The following is a 23,265-nucleotide window of genomic DNA, read 5'->3' on the forward strand; positions in this document are numbered from 1 at the left end:
GCTGAGAGTTCCGAGGAATAAACAAAACCGTTGTCAGTACCCTCTTCACTGGTGGTGGACTGCCATAACCTCTAACCTCTCTGCCTTGGACACAGACAAGAGATACACCATGCTACTGGTGGTTGACTGCAATAACCTCTTAACATCAGCCCTTAGATACAAACATGAGAAAGACATGCCCCTGGAGAATAGGTATGACTAGCATCTCCCTTTGCAAGCAAGGCCGCAACAGGAAATCACCAATGATTGTAAAATACATAAATGCTGACTAACACATTAATCCCATGTAATTCTGCTTTAAAAGTCTTGACAATACACCACCCGATGTTAGAAGGTAAGTTGCATAAAAAAGGACAGCAATCCTCCCCCCCTCCATCCAATCATCGAATATTTAGAGAACAAATTTACAAATGTAGCAAATTTCAGGGTGTGGAAGAGGAAAATGCGCATAAATATGCAACCACTGGATGTTCCACAAAGGGAAACTCAGTGATGGTCACCATCACTGTCATTTTCATGTTCCATCTCCTCTGCATCTTCAAACCGATTATCATTGATCTGGAGCTGCACATACATCATTGCATTAACACTATAAGATAATCGAGATTTACAAGAAGCCATTGAGAGTTATATGGAGCACAAACTACAACTAGAGACAATCCAAATATCCCATTTTCAACACAAGCACAGTCACCGAGAACATCCCAAAATATTAAACATTCATACTGTACACAATAACACGCAGCATACTGAAAAATAGTGTCATCAAATATTTGCCATATAAAGAGCAAATGTTGAAAAGAAAACAAACTCCTGTTGTTTTAGCATGCACTTTAAGTACCATATTATAGATATATTAAACATCAATATGGTACTTAAAGTGCATTTTAACCAGCCTACCTCAAGCACTGTACGAGCGAGGTCATGATCCCCATTTGAATGACCAATTGAACTTGATGGATTTTGAGAGAAATTCCATTCAGAATCTTCCCCTTCTGTAGAAAAAAATAAGATACAAAAAATAGGGCCAGTATGCTTGAAACAAAACTATTTTTCAGAAGGTACCATGCTTACTGCTCTAATCCCTTACCAGCAGTTTCGTCTGCCAGTTGGTTGGCACTAAAGATCCAATTGTGTTCTTCATCATCTAAATATACATCATCAAACACATATGAATCAGTATCTATGCAGTGGAGAATAATAGCAAGTACTGAAACGAAAAATCAAGATAGAAATCATCCATTTAAAACAATTGCAACAATAGAGCCAGCTCCCACCTTCGATTGGTTCAGGATTTAGCTCAGCGCAATCACATAATATCTGAAACAAAGTATCCACTAAAAACCAAAAAAGAAAAGGAAGTATTTAATCTTCAATCATCAAATCTATAACAAACGTGATGCAAGAATAAGTAAAGCAGTTACATGACAGGAATATTAAATATGATAAATCCATTAGAAAAGGAGTGCATTAATACATTGGCCAGGGTCTGAAGGAACAAGCCTCATTTCTGTGACTTTTGACAAGTCTAAAGCATCACTACTTTCTGAATCCGAGTCTTCTGACTCATTTCCATCCTCTCCAGTCTCAATCTTCAAACAAAACAACAATAATCAGAACCACCATGCACTAATTAGCTCGCCAGAACCAGCTACTTGAGACACCACCATAAGGAAGCAAACAAAATTATAATGCTGAAAATGCCTGGCAGTTACATGCTTAATTCAAAGTTAAATGCAAATTTATGGCCTCATATTGTATTCTAACAATATATCTACAACCAAAATTAAGTAGCAACAGCCCAAGAAAGAAAGGAAAAAATTCCCCTCTCATACTGAACCAAACATTAGCCTTTGCTACCTTCCACCATTGGATTCCCTCAAAACTAAATTACTTCTCTTCAAGTATCATAATAGTGATGAATTAAAACACCAGCAAACTTATAGCATTACACTATTTATCAAAGATAAAGAAATATTAATTTAAAATATTAGCATACAATATACATGATACAAAAAGATCAATACAAATCCACCACCCCATATTTACACACCAGTATACAATACACACACACACAACTTGCAACAGCACGTAACCCAAAAATAAAAAAACTCACTGTTAATTTCAGTAGCATTTAAACTCAATCCAACATAGAATTATTTCATCAGTACCAAAATTATGACCAAAATCACTCCTTAAAACATCATAGTCTAATCCAAAAGAAAGCACAAAAACCTTACTTGAGTATAGATACAAGGAGAAGAGTAAGCCTCAGGATCTCTTGAAACAGCATGAAGTGAAAGAGATAAGAAATCAACTGCGTAACCTTTTGTCCTATCCACATCACTTAACCACACAACTTTCCTGCAATAAAAAGAACACAGCACTTCCATTTTTACTACAAAAACATGATAAACTCAAAAAAGAAGCAAAATTCCCGAGCACAAAATGGAAAAACAATAATGGGTTGGTATTATTTATTTACTTTGTGGAGATGTAAACAGTGCCTTGAGATTCAGGGGACCGGTTGCCGATGACAATGGAAACTCCTGGTTGCACATACATAAGTTCCTCGCCATTTTCGTTGTCAAGAACTGGTTCTCCAGCACCGTCTCCTCTTCTCTCGGTGAATTGTCTTAGACCTGGTGCCATTTTTCTATGTTTTTCTTGTCTGGGTTTGATAATTTAGTTGTAAAGGTTTCACCTGGTTTATCTAGGGTTTTATGAAGGTTTTGGTTATATTGTATTATTAATGGGCTTGTGATTGAACCTTTAATGGTTAAAGCCCAGGAAGAAGCTCTATTTTTCTTTTACCATTCCGGTTTTTTTAAGACGCACTCTGAGGCAGCTGAGTCTAGGACCGGTTGGGATAAATTATTTTTATTTATAAATATATTAAATTATTGGATGAACTTTCAAGTTACCAGAAAAATATATTTATCCTGTCAAAACAATCAAGTTACTAAAACCCTAGGGAATTCAATCCTCATTTGAGCCAAGATTCAAGAGTAAATTCATGTTGTAACTTTATTTTGATTCAATCAAGTTTTACATGTTTAATGTCAAATCTGGTTTAATTAATATTGTATTTGACGCAAGTCGGACATATTTTGATTTTGAGCCAGGATTCAAAGACCAAACTCATGTAATAACTCTATCTTGATTTTGACCAAAAGGAAGAAATAGAGCTTCATGTCCAGTCCTGCTTCTCTGCAACCTTGTAATCTCCAACAAATGCTCTAGGGTAATCTGTGTCCTTGTAGATCAAATTGTGATCATTAATTCCCGTTTTGTTTCGAAATTCGAGTTCAAACCCAGTTGAAGAAATGATCATCTTTCATGGGCCATGTACTGATGTACATTATCTTATAAAATTGGTAACAGGTTTCCACGAGATGAGACTCGGGAGACGACCACCGTCTCCAGAATAGGCAAGTTTGAGGCAAATCAATTATGTTTAAAAGATAATTTAATAGCTCAGAACACAAAATATACTTAAAGGATACACGGAGTACAGAATCTCAAACGCCAAAACAAACATTTAAAGCAAAATTTATGTTCTAGGATCCACTCCATCTTTTGTCCCAGCTAACATGATATCATAATAATGCTTATAAACTATGACGGAGTCCCACACGCGAAGACCATCATCCATGCAGGATGTACCAAACCGTGCCAAATACATAACTATGTCTATGCCACCAGCGTGCTGGCAGTGGATGACTCGCTGCAAGACAGAAAGCGAGTTATAATATGAATATTATGTGGAAGTCATACGATATTATTTGTGACAAGAAAAAAACCAGCAGACAGCTTGAAATCTTGATTAAAGTTGGTAAAACGAGTAGGAGCAGGATACTAATTCAAAATTTCAATTGAAATATGAGTGCTTTGATCATAATCTTATTGGAACTATAAGGAACGGAGATCACAGATGAAGAACTACGCCTCAGAAAGTTTACAGGTGATGGTAACTAAAATTGCAGGCTACCATGCACAAACACTGAGTAGTGAAAAGTAAGCAGGCTTACTATTTCCAGACAGGAGGAAGCTTCTTTGTCTTCTTGTAGTAGCGAGCAAGCCTGTGAATTCTGCTCTCGACAAGGATCAACCTGAATTTGGAATCCTTATCCTTCCTGTTCCTTTCCAAATGCTTTCTGATGGCAACAGCTTTCTTGATGAGGTGGTACAGATCCTCAGGAATTTCAGGGGCAAGACCTAAACAGCCAAATACCAGCAGAACATTCAAAACATCCATAAAATAGAGGCTCGATGAGAGCAGCACTCACTTTCTGATAAGGATTTAAATCATCAGCATAAATTAATAGATCAAATACAATCAGTTCCTTAAAATACAGGAGTTAAAAAGCTGAACCAAAGTCAATTTATATCCATTTGCTTAAGGATGATTGAAATAACATTTAAGCATGGACACGGAACAAAAAATTCAATTCCTTTCCTTTGACAAACAAGGCACTCAATTCCACTAATCCCATTTGCCAACAACCAAATAGAATCAAAACATGGATTTTGTCCCTCTTCAAAAAGCAGCAAAATTGTCCACATGAACATAACAACAAAATCCCAACAAAAACAAAGAGAAACGTACCATGAGCCTTAAGGATACGCAAGATCTGGTTTCCAGTAACACTCCTGACCTGAGCAATACCGTGCGAGTCACGAAGAATGACACCAATCTGAGATGGGGTCAAACCCTTCTTTGCAAATTTGCAGATGTTCTCCTCAACCTGGAACCATAACAGCTCAATAAGTCCTCCCTTCCATCACAATCCACTTTGAATGTCCTATGATTTAAAGTTAACTACAGTGTATAGCCAAAACTAGATAAAAAGCCACCACTGAAATGAACTAAAAAAATATCATTACCGTTTTCTAGCTTCAAAAGTTAATAATTTTTCCTACTATAAAACGATGTAAAACTGAAAAAAAGAGCTAACGATTGAAAACCCATGTCTAAAATGAGCTAAAAATATAACTATAAGGCTTGGAATCATAAGAAACTATGAAGTTATTAAAACAGGTAAAAATCCAGTGACTTGAAAATAAAGCTTACACCCTTTTAATCTCCAACACTGGTTGATTCAGTAAGAAAACAGAGAAAAAAGACAGGGGTTTATAAAACTCACATCTTGAGCAGAAATCTTAAGCCAGCTTGGTGGGGTTCTCTTGTAAGGCAAAGCTGAAGCTGAAATACCCTTACTGCAAAACAAACCGCATAAAAGTTCAGTTTTTTTACCAAGAAGAAAAGTTCATTAAGAGAGAAAGAGAGAGATTTGAGTGAATGATAGTACCCGTGACTGTGCATACGACCCATGGTGACGGTGATGAAGCCGGCGCTCTGTGTGTGTTTGTGATTCGCTTCCTCTGCGACTAGCCGCAACCCTAGAGCTTACTTATTATCGCCATTTCTAGGGTTTGCACGTTATACATAAGTGATAACAATAATGGGCCTGACAGAAATCTCGGTTGAAATTGAAAGTATGGGCCATTGCTTTTTTATGTGGACCTTTATTTGGTTGGGCTTCAGGTGAATTAAGAAGTCTTGATCCATGGCTTTCGGATCTGATGGTGACCATAGTAGAATAGAATATTGTCAATAATAGTTATAAGTACGGGTTGACCCAGGTGGGTCAATTCAAGTGATTTTTTTTTAAAAAAAATATTTTTCAATAATTATTTTTATTTTTAAATTTTTAACTTTAACACATTAATATTATAAAATAAAAACTAAAAAAAATATCAATTTAATATTTTTTTTAAGGTAAATATATTTTTAAAACACACCTAAATACAAGTGAAGATGTCATACTATACTAAATATATTTACTCCTCTTTGTAATATTAATTGAAGTTTTATATTTTTTTATAAATGGATTGTTTTATATTTGATTGTTTATTCAAGACATAATTCGAGATGATATTTGGTTCATAGTAAAAACAAGAGTAAAAGAAGACTTTTCTAGAACAACATCATTTAAATTTACTTAGATTTTTACCTTTATTTTTGTGGGATTTACCTTAAAATCTAATTAGGGTTTGATTACTATTTTAGGATAATGGAAACAAAAATTATTTTATTAACAAAATAAAAATAAAAATAAATTTGTCTATAAAATTAATCTGTCCATAAATTTCTATATTTTTAAATAATAAGTACATGTTTCATTTGCTTCTCCTGCATTTATTTTTTTATCCCAAGATAATAACTGAAGTTTATCGAAATATTTACCAAACATCTCATTTTATAAGATCATCGGGTTGCTTAATAGATTTTCTTTTTCTTCAGACTTGCATGAATGCTAATTATTTAAAATTCCTTGTGAATTTGATTCCGAAGATACAACCACTCATCAACAAAAGCCTATTTCTCTTAGATAATCTCAAGCCCTTTCATGTAGTCAAATATTTTGGAATTTGGGCTAAACGTTATGGGCTTGGCCTTATAAAACTTCAGACCACAAAAAAGCCCAAATGACAAGTTTTGCTTTCCCCCATCCTTTTCTTTTTCTTTGATGGCGATCACTGCTCGCTCACCATTTTGGCTGCCATTTGCCAATCACTCAGCCCCAAGGATGTCAATTGCACCTGCCTCCATTAATTCGAAGGCCTGCATAGAGGGATTTTTAACATCATCAAATTAAAATCACCATAAAAAAAAAAAAACAATAATAAAAAATATTAATTTAATTCTTTTTTTAAATAATTTTTGAAAAACAAAGCAATCTTATTCCCAGCACACAGACGTGCATCCTTCACCTCTATGAGCTTACCTCTATCCAACTCTTTTCATAAAAGATGGAAGAAAAACAAAACAAACCCAGGTCGCATGATGGGGTGGGCGCCCAAGCTCCAAGTTTGAAGAACTTGAGGGTACATAGAATGAACCATCCAGATTGATTTATTTTCTACTCCATTAATGTGGCAATCAATTTCATGGGGTTCAAGGCTTTAGAAAAGATGGCAGAAATAACTTTGATTCCTCCCTCGTAAGGTCCAGCAAAGAGAATCAATGGCGATCCAGTGCTGTATCGAAGAAGAAAGAACCCAGAAAGTTGAGCTAAAGGCACTTCAAACATCTCTAAACAAAATGAAATTTATGCATCGCATTAAATAAGTAAAATCTCGTAAACCATGAATAGTCTATGTATAATCGAAAAATAGATTAAAACATACTTGGAGGCTGGTAGATACCATAAAACATAAGAATAATAAAAAACGTCAAGAGCCATGCCTATGCATAAAAGAATAGATTGAAAAGAACAAAATGCCATTTTTTTTTATTATATAAAAAAGAGATGCCTTGTGCTTCTGCAAAGAGACGAGAAAAGATCTACAAAAAGTAAAAAGATAGGCAACAAATTCCCAAAACACTTTAAGAATAACACCAAGGAATAAGTTTGTTTCTAGCAAAAGAATTCTCACAGCCCCCCCTGTCCCTCCCCCAGCACAATAGCCAATACCATTGCTGGTCCAATATGGACAGAGTCTAAGCTAGTGGACTTAGATCTACTCCTACATTAAAAAAAACAACAAATTCTAATTTTTTTTAAAATATTTTTTTATTAGAAAGAATTATTTATGTCAAGAAGGGTCCACGACCCGAGAAAACAGTGGAAGAGACGAGATTTGGATATTTTTATGGATGAATGTAAGAATTTTGATTAGTTAATAGAACATGGGGCGAAGTTAAAAACAATTAAACGGTGGATTACAACTAATTATGGATAGTTAATGGACTGAGCAACCCCAGATATTCCATCATGAACAGACCGATCCTAAAGTGTTTGTCTTTGTAAGAGGAATCAATCAATTCTCTATTTATCTCTCTCTGAGGGAGGACCGGAGGAGGGAGAGACGTCCATTTCCATGTCCTTGTAAGATTACACGATGCAGAGGACAGGCATCATCAAAATATTCTCCAATTTATACACTTCGAACCAAGCACGGTACTGCATTTCTACAAGTGTTGAAACTCACATTTCAGCTGGCCCATTTCTTGCATTATAATCTCTCTGGTTCATGTGGTCCTGGTCACAGAATGTCATGTAGAAGAGGACTTGCTGTTAGGTCAGGACTCGGCCATTGATCACAAGCTCGAACAAGATATGGAAACCATGACGAGTCCTTTGCATGATCAGTGGCCTGTGTGTTTGTAACCTTTCAGTACTGGTGCCAGAGGTTCCACCATGTAAAATGCTATGGTTCATTGAGCTGGTGCCCCACAGCCTTAAACGTGAGTGCTGTGGTCCTCCTAGTTTCGATTTCTTTTCGAGCAATGGTCCAACTTTCATCAGAAAAAGCTTTCTTTATTGCTCCCTGTCTTGTTATTTTCTCTGGATGCTTCCTTTTCCATTGTTGTTCCACCTTGTTTTTTGCAGCACAGAGTTTGTTTATGGCTTTTTTATAGATGGTGTGGACTTTCTTTACCCCTTCACTAGGCAGGCAGAATCTATTCCTTGAAGCATCTAGTTCTTGCATGGAAAGCACCATCTTGCCTTGGTGAAGAGAACCACTTTAAGTTCTCATGCATGAGGACCACCCATCTTGGCGTCTGCTCTCTCGTTCTTCCACTGCAACCCTGAAGATTTTCTTTCATGGGTTATAAAAAATGAATTCATGGTTTTCTTTTGCTTCAAGCATGTTAAAAATAATAAAAAACTCTGGGGAAGAAGGCTTCTAGTTTCTTGGGTCCTTTTAAAGGATCAAGATAAGAACTTTGGGGAGTGGAACACAACAGGGTTTTGTCTTTTGAGAGGCTCGAGCTCCTAGCCATGTCCATATATACAAGTAAAGCACCGGTTGAAGTTCTCCAAAAACCTTTACATTTTCAACTACTACATGTTATGATTTTTATCTTGGATAAATCTTTATCCTTGTTTTTTCTTTATTTTTTTTAGTAAGGGCAAGAAGGCAAATTCCATTATTAAACTAGGACAACTTGTTAGATTAATTCTAATCAAAACTGCATTGTCTAGAAAAATAAACTAGTTAACGAGTTTTTTTATTAAATTTTAATTGGGTCAACTAAATTACAATTTAATCTAATTTTTAATTTAATCACCCCGTATCAATTTCTCTCTCTATTTTTTTTTTTATAAAACTAAATTAGTTCAAGATTTAAATCAACTCAGTTACAAGTCAATACTTCAAGTACTGGATGCCCGTTAGTTTGCGTGGTTGCTTCTGCGTTTGAAGCAACCATAACAAACAATACGTTTGGTTATATCAAAAACACAAATAAATGTCAGTGGGGCCTATGCAAATTCGCGTTCTGCACGCGAATTTTGAGAAGCAGCTCCTGGTTGCTTTTCGAAATTTAATTTACGTGCACAGTGCAATTCACTTGCATTGTTCACACGAACAGTGCAAATGAATTGCATTGTTTGCACTGTTCACGTGAACAGTGCAATTCACTTGCACTGTTCATGTGAACAATGTTTTTTTTTAAGTGTGTTTATTTTTTGTGTATATATATATATATATATATATTTAAAAAAAACTAGTTTAGAGTGAATTAAATTTACTCATATTGTCATGTAAACAATTTTTTCTCTCGAAAAACTAGTGTAGAGTGAATTAAATTCACTTGCACTGTAATATCAAATCAATTTTATTTATGATAATATTTTATCTAATTTTATATAAATTATTATTTATTTTATGAAGTAATAGCAATAGTTAAATCCATAACATTTAAATTAAAAACCATCAGTATTAATATATATTTTTAAAATTATTTTATAACCTCAATTTCAAAAGCACTCTTAGTGTGTGTTTGTGTTTGAGGTGGAGGTTGAGGTTTAGATGTTGGACCCATTAAAAATCAAGAAAAAACAAGAAAAAATAGTTTTTTGTGGTTGAGGTTTGTGCATAAATGGGTTGTACCCAACCACAACCTCAACCACAAAAGCAAAAACAAACACACTCTTAACCAAACATATTAAATTACTTTTTATTCAACCTCAATTTCAACCACAGTTTTAACCGAACACCTATTTTTTCAAACCAATCTCAACTAAAAGTACTTTTTATAAAACAATTTTTTTCAAACCACAACAGCTACCGCAATACCAAACACACTAAAGCAGATTGTGGTAGTGTTGCAGTTTAAAGTACTTTTTATTTATAAATTTATCAAAATGATATTTTGTTATTTTTAAAAAATAATTTTTAATATCAATATATCAAAACGATCTTAAAATATATATAAAAATTATTTTTAATACAAAAAAATAAAAATAAGTTATTTTTAGAAACACAATGCCAAAAAAGCACTAAAGAGGGTAGAACCTATGTTACATGTTTACAAGTCTTGTGACATATATATGTAAAATTCCATGAAATTCATGTAGATTTTGCTACACAGTCACTAACTATTCTCCAATTTCACATAGCAAGAAACACTTCCAATTAGCTGCTATCTCAGCAAAATCTAAATGCTAAACATAAGATTTGCTAAAAAAAGAAATCAAAATTACTACAAACAAATGAACAAAAGCAACTCAAAACCCAAGAAATCAAGACCTGTCGGAACGAAGGGTCTTAAGTCTAAGGAAGATTAGCACTGAGACAAAGTTGTCAGCCTCTGACATCGCACAATTAAAGAGATCATAAAGTACTCCCAAAAGGAACCATGGATTCATGGGTTTTGAATTTCTAGTGATCGCATGAGGGTCCGTCCATGAAAAGAACGTAAACCCTAGAGCTCCCATTGGTTGTATCTCCATCTTATATCTCAATCCTATTAGATTGAGGGTCTGCTAGGGGCTACTCTGGGGTTGCGTACACATGATTATATTTTTTTTGAATTTGAACTTGCTTTGCCATTGGAAGCTGATCTACGTTGACTGCTGCTAGACAACAGGTTGTGCCATGAGCCTCAACAGTTCTGTACCTGACAAGTCATAAATTACCACGTGGCATGGTTGGTGCTAACCATTACTCTTAGGTAGCGTTGTTAACGGCATCAAACACTGTTTGACAAAAAAAAATTATTATTTTTTATTTTAAATTATTTTTTAAATATGTTAAAAATAAAAAATATTATAATGATTTATTTTAAAATAAAAAATATTTTAAAAAATAACCACTATATATTTTAGTAAAGACCCATTCATTTCTTGGATCAAGATCAAATTCTATAAATTTTCATGATTAAATTTAATAATTTATAGTTTTTTGGAATTAATTCTGATTAGGTTAAACTTAATATTAATTTGTCAATGCTTGCTTGAGAATGCCATTAATTAAATGTGAAAAAAAATTAAGACCAAGAATAAATAATTTCTAAATTTTGTCTAACCAGCAAATAATAACTGTGGGTACTATTTTTACGGGGAGGATAACATGATTAGGAACATTCTCACATGTATGCTAATCATTTCCATTATTTGCGTCCTCATGCGTGTTAATCACTTCCAATAATTATGCTATCACTGTTTGGACTTTACAATTTGATTGTCAAGTGCCGCTTCGTGTAATCACAACACATATCATGTTTTTTTTTTTTAGTTTGTGTTTTTTGGGTTAAAAAATATTTTTGAATGTTTTTGTTTTAAATTATTATTATTATTATATTTTTGAATTGTTTTGATGTGCTGAAATTAAAAATAAAATTTAAAAAATAAAAAAAATTATTTTGATATATTTTTGAATAAAAAATATTTTTAAAGATAACTTTTTTTATAATTACAAACACTATTATAAAAAGAAATGAAAATGCACATGGCTGTTTTATAATCATAGCAACAGGAAAGAAAAAGGTATTTCTTCCTTCAATCATTACTCGTTTTAAATTCAAGAAAAAAATTGCTATTAGAAAAATAGTTTCTTAACATTAAAATGCATGTTTGGGAGTATGATGTGTCTGTTTTTTAAAGTATTTTTTGTATTAAAATGCATCAAAATGATGTTTTTTTTCAAAAATATTTTTGAAATCAGCACATCAAAACACATAAAAAAGTAAATAAAATTTTATTTTTTTAAAAAAACATAATTTGCATCGCGTTTTCAAATAGTATACAAAATCTTATCATTAATGAAGTGCACTGCACAATGTATAACATTATAAACATATATTTTATTCTTTTTACATGGTGCATGGTGCAATCACATAAACAAGGAGATTGTAAAATTAATCAACACTCATCTAAGTATTCTAATTTAAAAGTTAGCTTGGTGATTACAATATATATTTACTCATTGATCATTACAATTTATATCTTAAATTGAACTATTACAAGTGAAATTTGTAAGGATTTTTTTCTTGATTAATGTGGGTGTCCGAGTCAGTTTGCACACACCTCGACTAATTTCACGGATCTTAAAGTTAATAATCATATAAGCTTTTAGTGGTCCTGAAATTTATGAAACTCAAATTTATGATTTTTAAAAAACAAATTTAAAATTTAATCAGTTAAGCTATATTATTTAGAGTTAAATTTGTAATAATTCTTCAACCTTGATGTATAAAATCTCTCTTTGATCAAATAAAAAAATAATTTTAATCTTAGGTTGTAAAATGAAAATTTAAAATAAATCTAACGGGATTTAAGAGTTTAAAGATGAGACTTTATTATAAATCTTTTGATTTTCTGTTTCGTAAAAATGTTTAAATTTTTCAGGAAACTTTAATGTTTAATATTAATATTAATTAATTTTTTATTTTTTAAAATTTATTTTTAACACCATAAAAAATAATATGAAAAAAAATTCCTTTCCCAAAAATAATTTTTTAAATTCTTTACTGGTCCCACGGTCCCACCATCGAAAAGCCTAGTGTGTCCCTCTCTCATGACAACATCTTCTTGACTAGCAGAAAGGAATGATGAGCACAACTGTGATCAATCACAACTAGAGTGCAACTGAGCCTCCATAAGATCCCATACTCATTCAAAAAAGTCAAGCAATCAAACGGCCAGAAATCAAAATCACAAACTTTCATCTCTTTTTGAATTTTCCTATACAGTACAACACTCTTCCATTAAATAAGCTTGGATATCCCTGCCACCTTTGTCTCTTCCTTGCCATGCCCAATACACTGAAACAGGATAATATATCGAACTCAAATGCCAAAAGAGCGTGTGTGAGAGAGAAGTCGGTCACTTTTGCCTTGTTGCAATGTAAAAACAAACACAAACTGTCAAAGTAAAGAAACAAAAAAAAGACGGGGCTCAAAACCAGACCAAAGGTCCAAAACCCCTGTTAAAGAAGGTCATCTTCAAACATTTTGAGCTAGAAAAATCAAGAAATGGGTTTTTCTGTTTTTCTCTTAGGTTTCTTTCTTTTACTGTCAAAGCCAAATTGGGTTCTTGCAAATACTGAGATCAGGGCACTCATGGATATGAAAGCTGCTTTAGACCCAGAAAACAGGTACCTCACTTCATGGACCATTAATGGCAGCCCATGTGATGGTTCATTTGAAGGTGTTGCTTGTAATGAGAAGGGTCAAGTAGCTAATATTTCATTGCAAGGAAAAGGGCTTTACGGGAAGGTGTCTCCTGCTATTGCTGGGTTAAAACACTTGACTGGTTTGTATTTGCATTTTAACTCCTTGTACGGAGATGTACCAAGAGAAATAGCTAACTTGACCGAGCTAAGTGATTTGTACTTGAATGTGAATAATCTGTCTGGGGAGATACCTCCTGAGATTGGAAACATGGCCAATTTGCAAGGTTAGTTTGTTTATTTTGTGGAAATATTTGGGCTTTGCTATGTTTTTAGCTAGTATTTCTTTGAGAAAGCCTCCTTGGTTACTCTCTTGGTTGAAAAAAAGTGAAAGTTATTTGTTATGTTCTGCTCCTAACTGTCATTATCTCTTTGTAATATTCTTTTCGTCTCTGTCCATGACACAGATTTTCTTTCCCTTTAACTGAATATATGCAGTTTATAAGTTTTTGAAGGTTTTTCAAGAAACATAAAAGATAGATAATAATGCCGCTCAATTTTTCCTCATACAACTATCCTTGTCTTGAACTAATTATGAAAGGCTCCTTTTCTTGGAAATCAAAACCATGTGAACTTAAGATTCAATTTTTCTTTTGTTCAAATTTCTGATTTAGAGCTTATTTACTAGAAAAGTTCCATTTTTTTATTTCCCTTTTCCTATGACTCCAAAAGCTTGGAACTCTTTTACACTTATGCCTCTGCAAGCTCACTCATATGAATTCATGAAAAGCTTGAACATATTGCTTGATTTTGTGTGGGCTTCTGCAACTATACTAACATCTTTCTTCTAGCAAAATATCAAAACTTGGAGATCATTCTTATGTTGTCTTATATTGGATAATAGTCTTTTGTCTTATCAACTGTGTCTTCGCTTATCAATTCTTTGTGTTGTCTTTGTAGTTTTGCAGCTTTGTTATAACCAGTTCACAGGAAGTATACCTACTGAGATGGGGTCTTTGGAGAAGCTTAGTGTTCTTACTTTGCAGTCAAATCATCTCACTGGAGCAATCCCTGCGAGTTTAGGGGGTTTGGGGATGTTAATGAGGCTAGATTTGAGCTACAATCACTTATTTGGTTCAATTCCAATAAAAGTAGCCGATGCTCCTCTGCTTGAATTTCTAGACATCCGAAATAATACACTCTCTGGCAATGTTCCTCTAGGTATTAATCTTTATCAATCACAGTGCTTTTTTTGTTCTTTTCTGGTTATTGACTTTTTTGATTTGCTGATTTGATGTTGTGTTTACCTGTTTAATGCAGCTCTTAAGAGATTGAATGATGGATTCCTGTATGAAAACAACTTGGGATTGTGTGGAGCTGGGTTTGTGTCTCTGAATGCTTGCAATGCTTCAGAACTTAATCCAAGCAGACCCGAACCCTTTGGAACTGGTGTAAATGGCCTGCCAAGAGAGATCCCAGAAACAGCAAGTTTGCCGTTGCTTTGCAACCAAACTCACTGTTCAAACCCGTCAAAGTCCCATCATGCATCGGCTGCTGTTGCTACAGTTGTCATAACGATTTTACTGGCAGCCATAGGAATTCTGACATTCACCCAGTATCGCCGCCGGAAACAGAAGCTTGCTAGCTCATATGAAGTTTCTGATAGCCGCCTAAGTACTGACCAGGCAAAGGGAGTTTACAGGAAGAAAGGCTCTCCTCTAATCAGTCTAGAGTATCCTAATGGATGGGACCCTTTAGCTGATGGCAGGAATTTAAGTGGGAGTGCCCAGGATGTCTTCCAAAGTTTCAGGTTCAACTTGGAAGAGGTGGAGACTGCCACACAGTACTTCTCGGAGGTCAATTTGTTGGGTAAGAGTAACTTTTCTGCAACATACCGAGGAATTTTAAGAGATGGGTCTGTTGTTGCTATCAAGAGCATTAGTAAAAACAGCTGCAAGTCAGAGGAGACTGAGTTCTTGAAGGGGTTGAATACTTTGACATCACTGAGGCATGAGAATTTAGTGAGTTTGAGAGGATTCTGCTGTTCAAGGGGCCGAGGGGAGTGCTTTCTCATTTATGATTTTGTTCCCAATGGTAATCTGCTGAGGTATCTTGATGTGAAGGATGGGGATGGCCACGTGCTTGAATGGTCCACCAGAGTTTCAATCGTCAGGGGTATCGCCAAAGGTTAGTTTTTCCTTGTGGCTATTTGTGACTCTTGATTTCTGATCGTTCTATGAAGGTCTTGAGTTTCAAATGTGCGTGAAACCATGAAAAGGATTATTAAAATAAACTGTACTAGACCAGAAATTATCACGGAGGAATGGTAATAAAAATGTCCTATGATTTTCATTTCCACTTCGTTTTCTAATCTTTCCTGCCCCCCCTGCTCATTGCTGGTGCATTTAATAAAATAAACGAGTCAGTATTGGAGTAGGTTATCTGCAATTAATGGTCTCTGAATTCTTAACCCAAAGGCTTAGCTAGTGATTCATTGTCCTGCTTGACGTGCTATCATGTCACACAACAGAAAATTCTGACTAGAAAGCAAAGAGAATAGAGCTGTATTCTTTTTATCGTATTGGATTTCAGTGAGAAATTTCTTTTGATCGAGTTTTACTGAGCTTTATTCATTTCCTGAGCAGGTATAGCATATTTGCATGGGTACAAAGCCAACAAACCATCTCTGATCCACCAAAACATCACCGCTGAAAAGGTCCTAATTGACCAGCGATGCAGTCCGTTGCTCGCAGATTCTGGCTTGCAAAACCTTCTTACGAATGACATCGTGTTCTCAGCACTCAAAACCAGTGCTGCCATGGGGTACCTAGCTCCTGAGTACACCACCACAGGCCGGTTCACAGACAAAAGTGACGTGTACGCATTTGGAGTGATAGTTTTCCAAGTTCTCTCAGGGAAGCGAAAAGTGACTAACTTGGTACGTCTTGGAGCAGATGCATGCAGATTCCAAGATTATATTGACCCCAATCTCCATGGCAGATTCTTCGAATATGAAGCAGCTAAGCTTGCAAGAATTGCTTGGCTTTGCACTCACGAGTCTCCCATTGAAAGACCATCTACGGAAGCAGTTGTTCATGAACTAGGTAACTGTAGTAGCTGTCTCTAGTTTCCATGAGTATTTTCTTAGCCGTTGCCTGGGAAGTTTTCAAATATGACATTGCAAGCTGAGAAATGGCAGTGGCGCTAACTACTCGCGGAACTTTCGTTCTTAGTTATATTGCGATATCCTCTTGCTGAGGACTAGCTAACTTTGTCGCAAATGTCAATGGATGGCGGTTTCTTGTAGACCGGAGATGGAATACGGTGGGCAATTTTCATTTGTCATCACCTCATGCTGTTGAAATACTGCAGGAAAGAGGTGATTTGCCCCAGGAAAAAAAGCTGCAAATCCTATGTATTCTCATCCCCAAGGTTCATACAATCAGTGTTCGTTTTTTTTTTCAAGAGCCACTGCCCTCATATTGCTTCGCGAATTGATAAATGTGATTTGTGGGACCTGGTACTTGCCTGTGGTAGCCTGTTGGGTTCAGTTAATGAAATGGATTAGTAATATTTTTAGTGAATTTGGGATGATTTCTATACGAAAATTGCATGATCCCCAAATAAAACCAAATACAAGTTGGTCTTTTATTTCCCGACAATAAAGGGTATCCTCATATCAGAGAACGTTCTTTTTATAAAACTTAGGAAAATTACCTCAGTTCAACATTTTTTAATTAATTATTTCTAGCTACAAATGTTTAAAATAATGAGAATTAATGCAATCATTTTATATTTAAGTTATTTGAAGTAAGGATGTGAAGGGTTTAACAAATTTATTGGACTTTTCTCTTCTCACGGGCAGGTGATGAGAAGAAAATAGAATAAAAATCTATAAGGAAACATAAAAAACAATCACAAAATATTAACATAACACACCTTCAGACGAGGTGTGACATCATGTCTGGAATCTTAGTGCTCAAATGGTAGTATAGCTGGTGGTGTGGCGGAAACATGAAATGTTAGGGGAAGAAAGGTGTGGAAGAAGAGGAATAGAGGGAAGTGGTAATGACGGTAGATAAGGACCAGACCCTTCATAGCATGGTTTGCAAGCTGATCACGCCATTCATATGGCTCGTGGTTTTGCCCTGCTTCATCAACTCCTGCTCCCGTCGCTGCTGCGAACACTGGAAATCCAGATACTGCTTCATCTAGGGTTACACGGTGTGTTGGTTCCGATAAGGTTGGGGCCTTTGGACATGGGGGTGCTGGTCTTGGGACATCTTTATTCCTTGGACTTGTTGGCTTGCTAGGTGAAGGCAGCGCATCTGGTCTATTTCGAGCTGGGCTTCCTATATTGGCAGTACAGCAATTGCAAAGTGCTGGACCCAAAACCGAAGATGGAAAGAAGATAATTTTTCAGGAATATTTGGCCGTCCAATGATGAAGTTGCTCAAGTTGTTCATTCAAGTGAGCTGCCTGATATGTTCAAGGGTTCATATCAGGCAATCACCAAGGGAAATCCCAAGTGGAATCAATTATCTGTTCCTTCAGGCACTCTATATGCTTGGGATTCCAAATCAACATGCATACATGAGCCACCATATTTCAAAAGCATGACGATGTCTCCGCCAGGACCACATGGCGTGAATGATGCTTATTGCTCACTCAACTTCGGGGACAGTATTACAACTGATCACATCTCACCAGCTGGCAGCATCCACAAGAATAGTCCTGCTACTAGATACCTCCGTCATGGAACATGGAGTAATATGGAGGAGGAAGAAGAGGAAGAGGAAGAGGAAGAGGAAGAACATCTTGATGAAGAGGAGTTGGAGGATGATGCTCAATCCGTTGATAGCCTTTCAAGCACACCAACTGGAGTTGAGACTCCTAATGTTGTTGACCTTTGCAAGTAGCAGAGAAAGGAACCTGAAAGGCCTCGGATTTGCTGTTTCTGTTGTTACATGGACTCAATTTTACTTGCTTGAGTTTGATAAAAGATGTGAAGATGTTTTCTTTGGACAGGGGAGTTGGGATGCTTCAGAATTCCGAGAAAAGCTTGAAGATGAATTATATATGATATGATTAGTTTATAGGAATACCTTGAAGAGGAATTAATGATACATGATATGCTGAACATAAAATAAATACAAACAAATAAAATAAAATCAAACATCTTTCAAAAACTTCTTGTGCCATCTTTGTTTCCATATTGAGATGGAGCGAGAGAACACTAAAGGATTTTTGTTTCCTTCTTGAGATGGAGTGAGATACTAAAGAATGGTGGTGTGGAGAACTATCTTTACTATGGGTGTCTGTGATGATGTTTTGGCTATCTGGAAATGCAGCTGTTGTAATAATGATTGAAAGGCAAAGTTAAAAACAGCATTATCCACCAGAGTTCTTACAATGTGCAGGTATGTTTATGGTGTTGGATATTGCTTTTCCGTACTTGTAATCGCATTCATCTGCTTCTAATTAATGCAACATGCGAGGTTTCACAAGAGCGTTGGTCTCGTGTCTCTTGACGACATCTTTTAGGGTCCAAATCAGCTTGATGAATCTAAACTAGAACTGCATCGGTTTTTAATTGCAATTTCTTGGTGCTAATCATGATTACACATCTGGTATTATTATAAACTGCTTCATGAAATAACCTGTTAGGATTCAAAACATTCCTTCAGATCTCACATTTTCTCTCCCACCATGCTTACTGATACCGGATAAGGGACTGCCATTACTAATCGTCTACAGTTTAGGCAGCCATGACTGCTTATCTGAATGTTTAGACAAAGCCATGGTGATCTGTGTACCTTTCTATTTCCTGACCGTCCGTGCATCCAGACGATTCTTCAAACAATACAAATACATGTGCATGTGAAATAATTAAGTTGCCAATGTTAAGAAGATCCAATATGAGTGAAATCTTGCTAGACATCTTAGGAATTTGAACACATGCTAGAGCTTACAAAGAAGTGGGCACAGCCAATCCTCCAATTATTGCACACCACACCTTGTCCTGAAATGAACTATCATATATCCTTACATTCATGATTCATGCCAAAAAAAGAATAAATGTCTCTCTCTATATATATGCATGCATGCATGTATGTATACATCATCATCATCATGCATGCATGCCTTGATATTAGATCATGTTTACTTCAACCTTCTGACAGAGAAGGTCCCCCAACTTCGGAATCCATCCCAGAATCTATAGCCCGTTGATGAGATCCTCCATTGACATTCTGGAGCACAATGTTTTTCATCATCTTTCAACGCATCAAAAACCAAGAGGACGGCTGAAACTTCTTTTCTTGACATTGTATCATTCCAAGTAAATTTGCACCAATATGCTGTTGTCCCCCACACATCAGGAACAAAAGAAAAGGAAAAGGATTCCCCATAAGGGATATTTGTTATCTTATAGTCTAAGAATATTGTCCTGCAATTAGTTATCATGGTTGCTCTGCTCTCTATCTCGTTGATCACTGTCACATTCTGCAGGGGACGTTTCCTGAACCATGACATGAACGCCGAAGCCGGTGAGACTGTAGCCGAAGAGAAGATGATCATGTAAACAAGAAACAGGCGAGGAGTAAGCATTCTTTCTTCCATTATCATTTTAATGATTTTGAACGTGGGATTTACAAATGATATCAATGTTGATCACCTGGGATCCATATATATAAGTTAGTGGGCACCTAACAAACTCAAGAACAAATTCCATCTCAGATGTTGTCAGAATTTCTCATCCTTCAAAGGACACAGCTAAGTATTGAATGTGTAAGACTTGACTTGCTGCTAAAAATAGCAGATATTAATAGCAACTTCTATCACTCTATTAGCTGCATTACCTGTTAATTACATTTGCACAGCTAATTCTTATTAATAGTAAATGAAAGTGATATTTCATTCATGAATCCTAAATTGGAGGATTATACATCAAAATATTTTAGTTAATTGACAATTTTAATTGTAATGTTTTGAAATTTATAAGATAGGATATTACAACAAAGCCCTTGGAGGCTTAAAGAGAGGGTATAAATGATTGAAGGGTAGTGTGGTAATTGACCAATAATTGATAAATATAAATAGGAAGTAAAAAAAAAAAAAAAAAAAAAGGGAAAGTGTGATCTGAAATATTCAGAAACGTGAGAGAGAAGGGAGAAAGAAGAAGAAGAGAAAAGAAGGGGAAATAAGGGAAAAAGGAAGAGATTTGGAGGAAATAAGTGAAAAAGGTAAGATTTAGGTTGTTTAATATGTATAATATGTTAATTCAACTTTAATTTCAGTTTTGATGAATGTTAGGGTTTTGAGAATTTGTGTTTTGGGTTTAATTGATGAATTAAATTGAAGGTTAGGGGTTGATTGTTGTGTTTAATTGATGATTTAATTGATTATGGAAGATTGTGATGATTTTGAGTTATGGTTTTGTTTGAATTGTGAATTTGTGTTAGAAATCAGGGGATAACAGTAGTTGATCTGTTGAAATTCTGGGTTTGAGGTTGAAGATGACGAAAATTCAATTTGGTCCCTCAATTTCCGAAAATTACAGTTTAGTCCCCGAACTTTGGAAAATTACAAATTGGTCCCTGGAGCATATTCCGAGATTCTGAACAGAATAACATATGAATTATGGACAGAATTACTGTATAGATAAGATAATTTCAAACTTTCAATTTAGTCCTCCAATTTGACAAAAAGTACGATTTGACCCTAAAAATTTAGTAAAATTTCAGAATGATCCCTGAAGCATAATGATACATCCTGGGCAGAATTGAGGATTAATTGAGGTCAGAATTTCAGTATATTCATGGATTTATGACAAATTTCAGTTTGGTCCTCCATTTGATAAAAATTACAATTTGGCCCTAAAAATATGGAAAAATTCCAGATTAGTCCCTAGCTGTAATATTAGCTTTTGCAGATTAGTTTGATGAATAATTAAGGGTTATTTAGTGAATTATTACCAATTTTATTAGTTGTTTTTATTATGGATTAGATTTCGGGAAAACCGTTAGATTTTGGATTTTTGAGAAAATTACCTAGTTAGGTCAAAAACCATATAGGGTTACGGTATACACCCTTAGTTAAGTTTATTAAATAGGTTAAATGTTCTTTCGAGTCGTTCTTGAAAATATTTCCTTTGTATTCAGATAATCCTGATATTCTACCGGCAGGACGTCAGTAGAATTTCCTTCGGTTTCAACTTGTGTGTGCTGTTTGCTTTTGAATCAGGTGAGTGGATAATTTTCCATATGCATGAGAAATACTATAAATATTTGATTTGTTAATATGAATTGGATCATGCTTCTTGATAATATATATACTGATTATTATCCTTGATATGATAAAGCATGATCAATTATTGAATCGGATTGCTTGATATGAACCAATATGATTTGACTTCTGAATTGATAGCTCCTCATTTGATGATGTCATGAGTTGAGCTTTGAGATATGAATATGTTAGTTTGATTATGATTATGAACCTATGGTATGTCAGTCAGAATACCCATGCTAACAGGGTAGTGTTAGTCTTTGTGCACATCGTATCTGAACCCTAGTTGGTCGGGGGAGTCACCAACCTGTGTGGACTGATCATCCAACAGTACGGAGCCTCATGCTCATTGCATTTTGATTTTCTGACGAGTTCTACCATATGATATTCTTGTTATGGCCTATTTGATAAACCTTCGTATAAGAACTAAAGCCATACTTGTATATATATTTCTCATTGCTATATTACCTCGTGTGTGTATATTGAACGTTATCTACTCACTGAGTTGTTGAACTCACCCTCTCATTATTTATTCTTTTCAGGCTTATAGCTTGATAGCGGGTTACTTTTGTTGAACCTTCCGAACCTGCTTTTGATTGTAATTTGTATCTTTCTTTTTATGTCAAGTTAGTGCTCCAAAACTATGAAATTATATTAACTCTTGTATTAAGACAATCGAATTATGTTATGAAGTTAATTTGTTGTTAATGCTGTGCTAAACTCTGATTGAGTTGTTCAAAAGATTGTATGTAAGTTTGGGTTCGCATAGGTTTGGAACCTTGGAGGGGAACCTTGCCTATGTGCCGGTCATGGATCCGGGATTCGGGTCGTGACAAACTTGGTATCAGAGCTTTAGGTTAAAGAAACAATAATATAATTAATTTCATAGTAAGTGGAGCATTAGGATCCGTATTGTCTTGTTTGTTGTTTTTGAAATTTTAAATTCTCATCAAGTATGTCTTCTTCCTTGTGATAGATATGCTTTCCTATAATTCTGAGATAATTATCATGCTATTGTTCCAGCATGACTTAAGTGCTCTCACTTTTATTTTAGGAAATGCCGAGGAATAGACGAACAACTGATACTCTTAGAGTAAATGACAATAAAGATGATGTCCTTATTATGTGTAAGGTATAAGAGGTGGGGCAGTACATCTGCACCTCAACATATTCGTATTGTTTGCTCTTTTGAAGCAAAAATATTATTTAATATGGGTGCAACTCTTTTGTTAGTGTCCCTATATTTTTGCTATGAAGTTAGATAAACAACCAACCTTGTTAAAATCCCCCATTTTAGTCTCCACTCCTTTAGATGAGTTAATATTAGTAAAGTATGTGTATCTGGATTGTGAAATAGAGATTGGAGATAAGATCTTTATGGGAGACTTAAATGTCTTAGATATGGTTGATTTTGATGTGATTTTAGGAATGGATTGGTTGGCTAAGCATAGGGCTTCGGTAAATTGTTGGGGTAAGAAAATAATGTTTGATCTAGATCAAGAAGTTGGGTTGGTATTTCAAGGAGATAAGATTGGGTCTCCATCAATTATGTTGTCGGCTATCTCGAGGAAA

At 35.1% G+C, this 23,265-nt stretch overlaps 4 protein-coding genes across 4 annotated transcripts; 1 reads left to right on the plus strand and 3 right to left on the minus strand.

The window, feature by feature from the left end:
• Nucleotides 1-269: 269 nt before the first annotated feature.
• Nucleotides 270-2,724, minus strand: LOC118056346 (chloride conductance regulatory protein ICln). The gene is made up of 7 exons (XM_035068526.2): nucleotides 2,486-2,724; nucleotides 2,241-2,364; nucleotides 1,478-1,592; nucleotides 1,278-1,337; nucleotides 1,091-1,147; nucleotides 901-995; nucleotides 270-564 (listed from the first exon to the last, which is right to left on the minus strand). Exons 1-7 carry the CDS (start codon nucleotides 2,650-2,652, stop codon nucleotides 487-489), a joined length of 696 nt encoding a protein of 231 aa, XP_034924417.1. The 5' UTR covers nucleotides 2,653-2,724; the 3' UTR covers nucleotides 270-486.
• A 727-nt stretch (nucleotides 2,725-3,451) lies between these two features.
• Nucleotides 3,452-5,469, minus strand: LOC118056347 (small ribosomal subunit protein uS15). Its single transcript, XM_035068527.2, has 5 exons — nucleotides 5,313-5,469; nucleotides 5,148-5,220; nucleotides 4,610-4,748; nucleotides 4,032-4,218; nucleotides 3,452-3,727 (listed from the first exon to the last, which is right to left on the minus strand). The coding sequence occupies exons 1-5, from the start codon at nucleotides 5,333-5,335 to the stop codon at nucleotides 3,694-3,696; spliced, it is 456 nt and encodes a 151-aa protein (XP_034924418.1). The 5' UTR covers nucleotides 5,336-5,469; the 3' UTR covers nucleotides 3,452-3,693.
• Nucleotides 5,470-13,028: 7,559 nt separating this feature from the next.
• On the plus strand, nucleotides 13,029-16,923 carry LOC118056348 (putative cysteine-rich receptor-like protein kinase 20). Its single transcript, XM_035068528.2, has 4 exons — nucleotides 13,029-13,694; nucleotides 14,368-14,628; nucleotides 14,728-15,594; nucleotides 16,053-16,923. The coding sequence occupies exons 1-4, from the start codon at nucleotides 13,271-13,273 to the stop codon at nucleotides 16,532-16,534; spliced, it is 2,034 nt and encodes a 677-aa protein (XP_034924419.1). The 5' UTR covers nucleotides 13,029-13,270; the 3' UTR covers nucleotides 16,535-16,923.
• Nucleotides 16,924-19,569: 2,646 nt separating this feature from the next.
• On the minus strand, nucleotides 19,570-20,028 carry LOC118056305 (self-incompatibility protein S1-like). The gene has a single exon (XM_035068480.1). The coding sequence runs from the start codon at nucleotides 20,026-20,028 to the stop codon at nucleotides 19,570-19,572; it is 459 nt and encodes a 152-aa protein (XP_034924371.1).
• Nucleotides 20,029-23,265: the final 3,237 nt, after the last annotated feature.

Source organism: Populus alba, chromosome 15 (assembly GCF_005239225.2).
Source record: "Populus alba chromosome 15, ASM523922v2, whole genome shotgun sequence".
Classification (NCBI taxonomy): Eukaryota; Viridiplantae; Streptophyta; class Magnoliopsida; order Malpighiales; family Salicaceae; genus Populus; species Populus alba.

Coding starts and splice junctions, on each gene's coding strand:
- LOC118056346 (XM_035068526.2), bottom strand. CDS start 2,652: ATGGCACCAGGTCTAAGACAATTCACCGAGAGAAGAGGAGACGGTGCT. Junction 1,338..1,477: donor TCCTTCAGACCCTGGCCAAT/GTATTAATGCAC, acceptor TTTGGTTTTTAG/TGGATACTTTGTTTCAGATA. Junction 1,148..1,277: donor AAATCCTGAACCAATCGAAG/GTGGGAGCTGGC, acceptor ATGTATATTTAG/ATGATGAAGAACACAATTGG.
- LOC118056347 (XM_035068527.2), bottom strand. CDS start 5,335: ATGGGTCGTATGCACAGTCACGG. Junction 5,221..5,312: donor GGTCGTATGCACAGTCACGG/GTACTATCATTC, acceptor TTTGTTTTGCAG/TAAGGGTATTTCAGCTTCAG. Junction 3,728..4,031: donor CTTCCTCCTGTCTGGAAATA/GTAAGCCTGCTT, acceptor TCTGTCTTGCAG/CGAGTCATCCACTGCCAGCA.
- LOC118056348 (XM_035068528.2), top strand. CDS start 13,271: ATGGGTTTTTCTGTTTTTCTCTTAGGTTTCTTTCTTTTACTGTCAAAG. Junction 14,629..14,727: donor CTCTGGCAATGTTCCTCTAG/GTATTAATCTTT, acceptor TGTTTAATGCAG/CTCTTAAGAGATTGAATGAT. Junction 15,595..16,052: donor CGTCAGGGGTATCGCCAAAG/GTTAGTTTTTCC, acceptor TTTCCTGAGCAG/GTATAGCATATTTGCATGGG.
- LOC118056305 (XM_035068480.1), bottom strand. CDS start 20,028: ATGGAAGAAAGAATGCTTACTCCTCGCCTGTTTCTTGTTTACATGATC.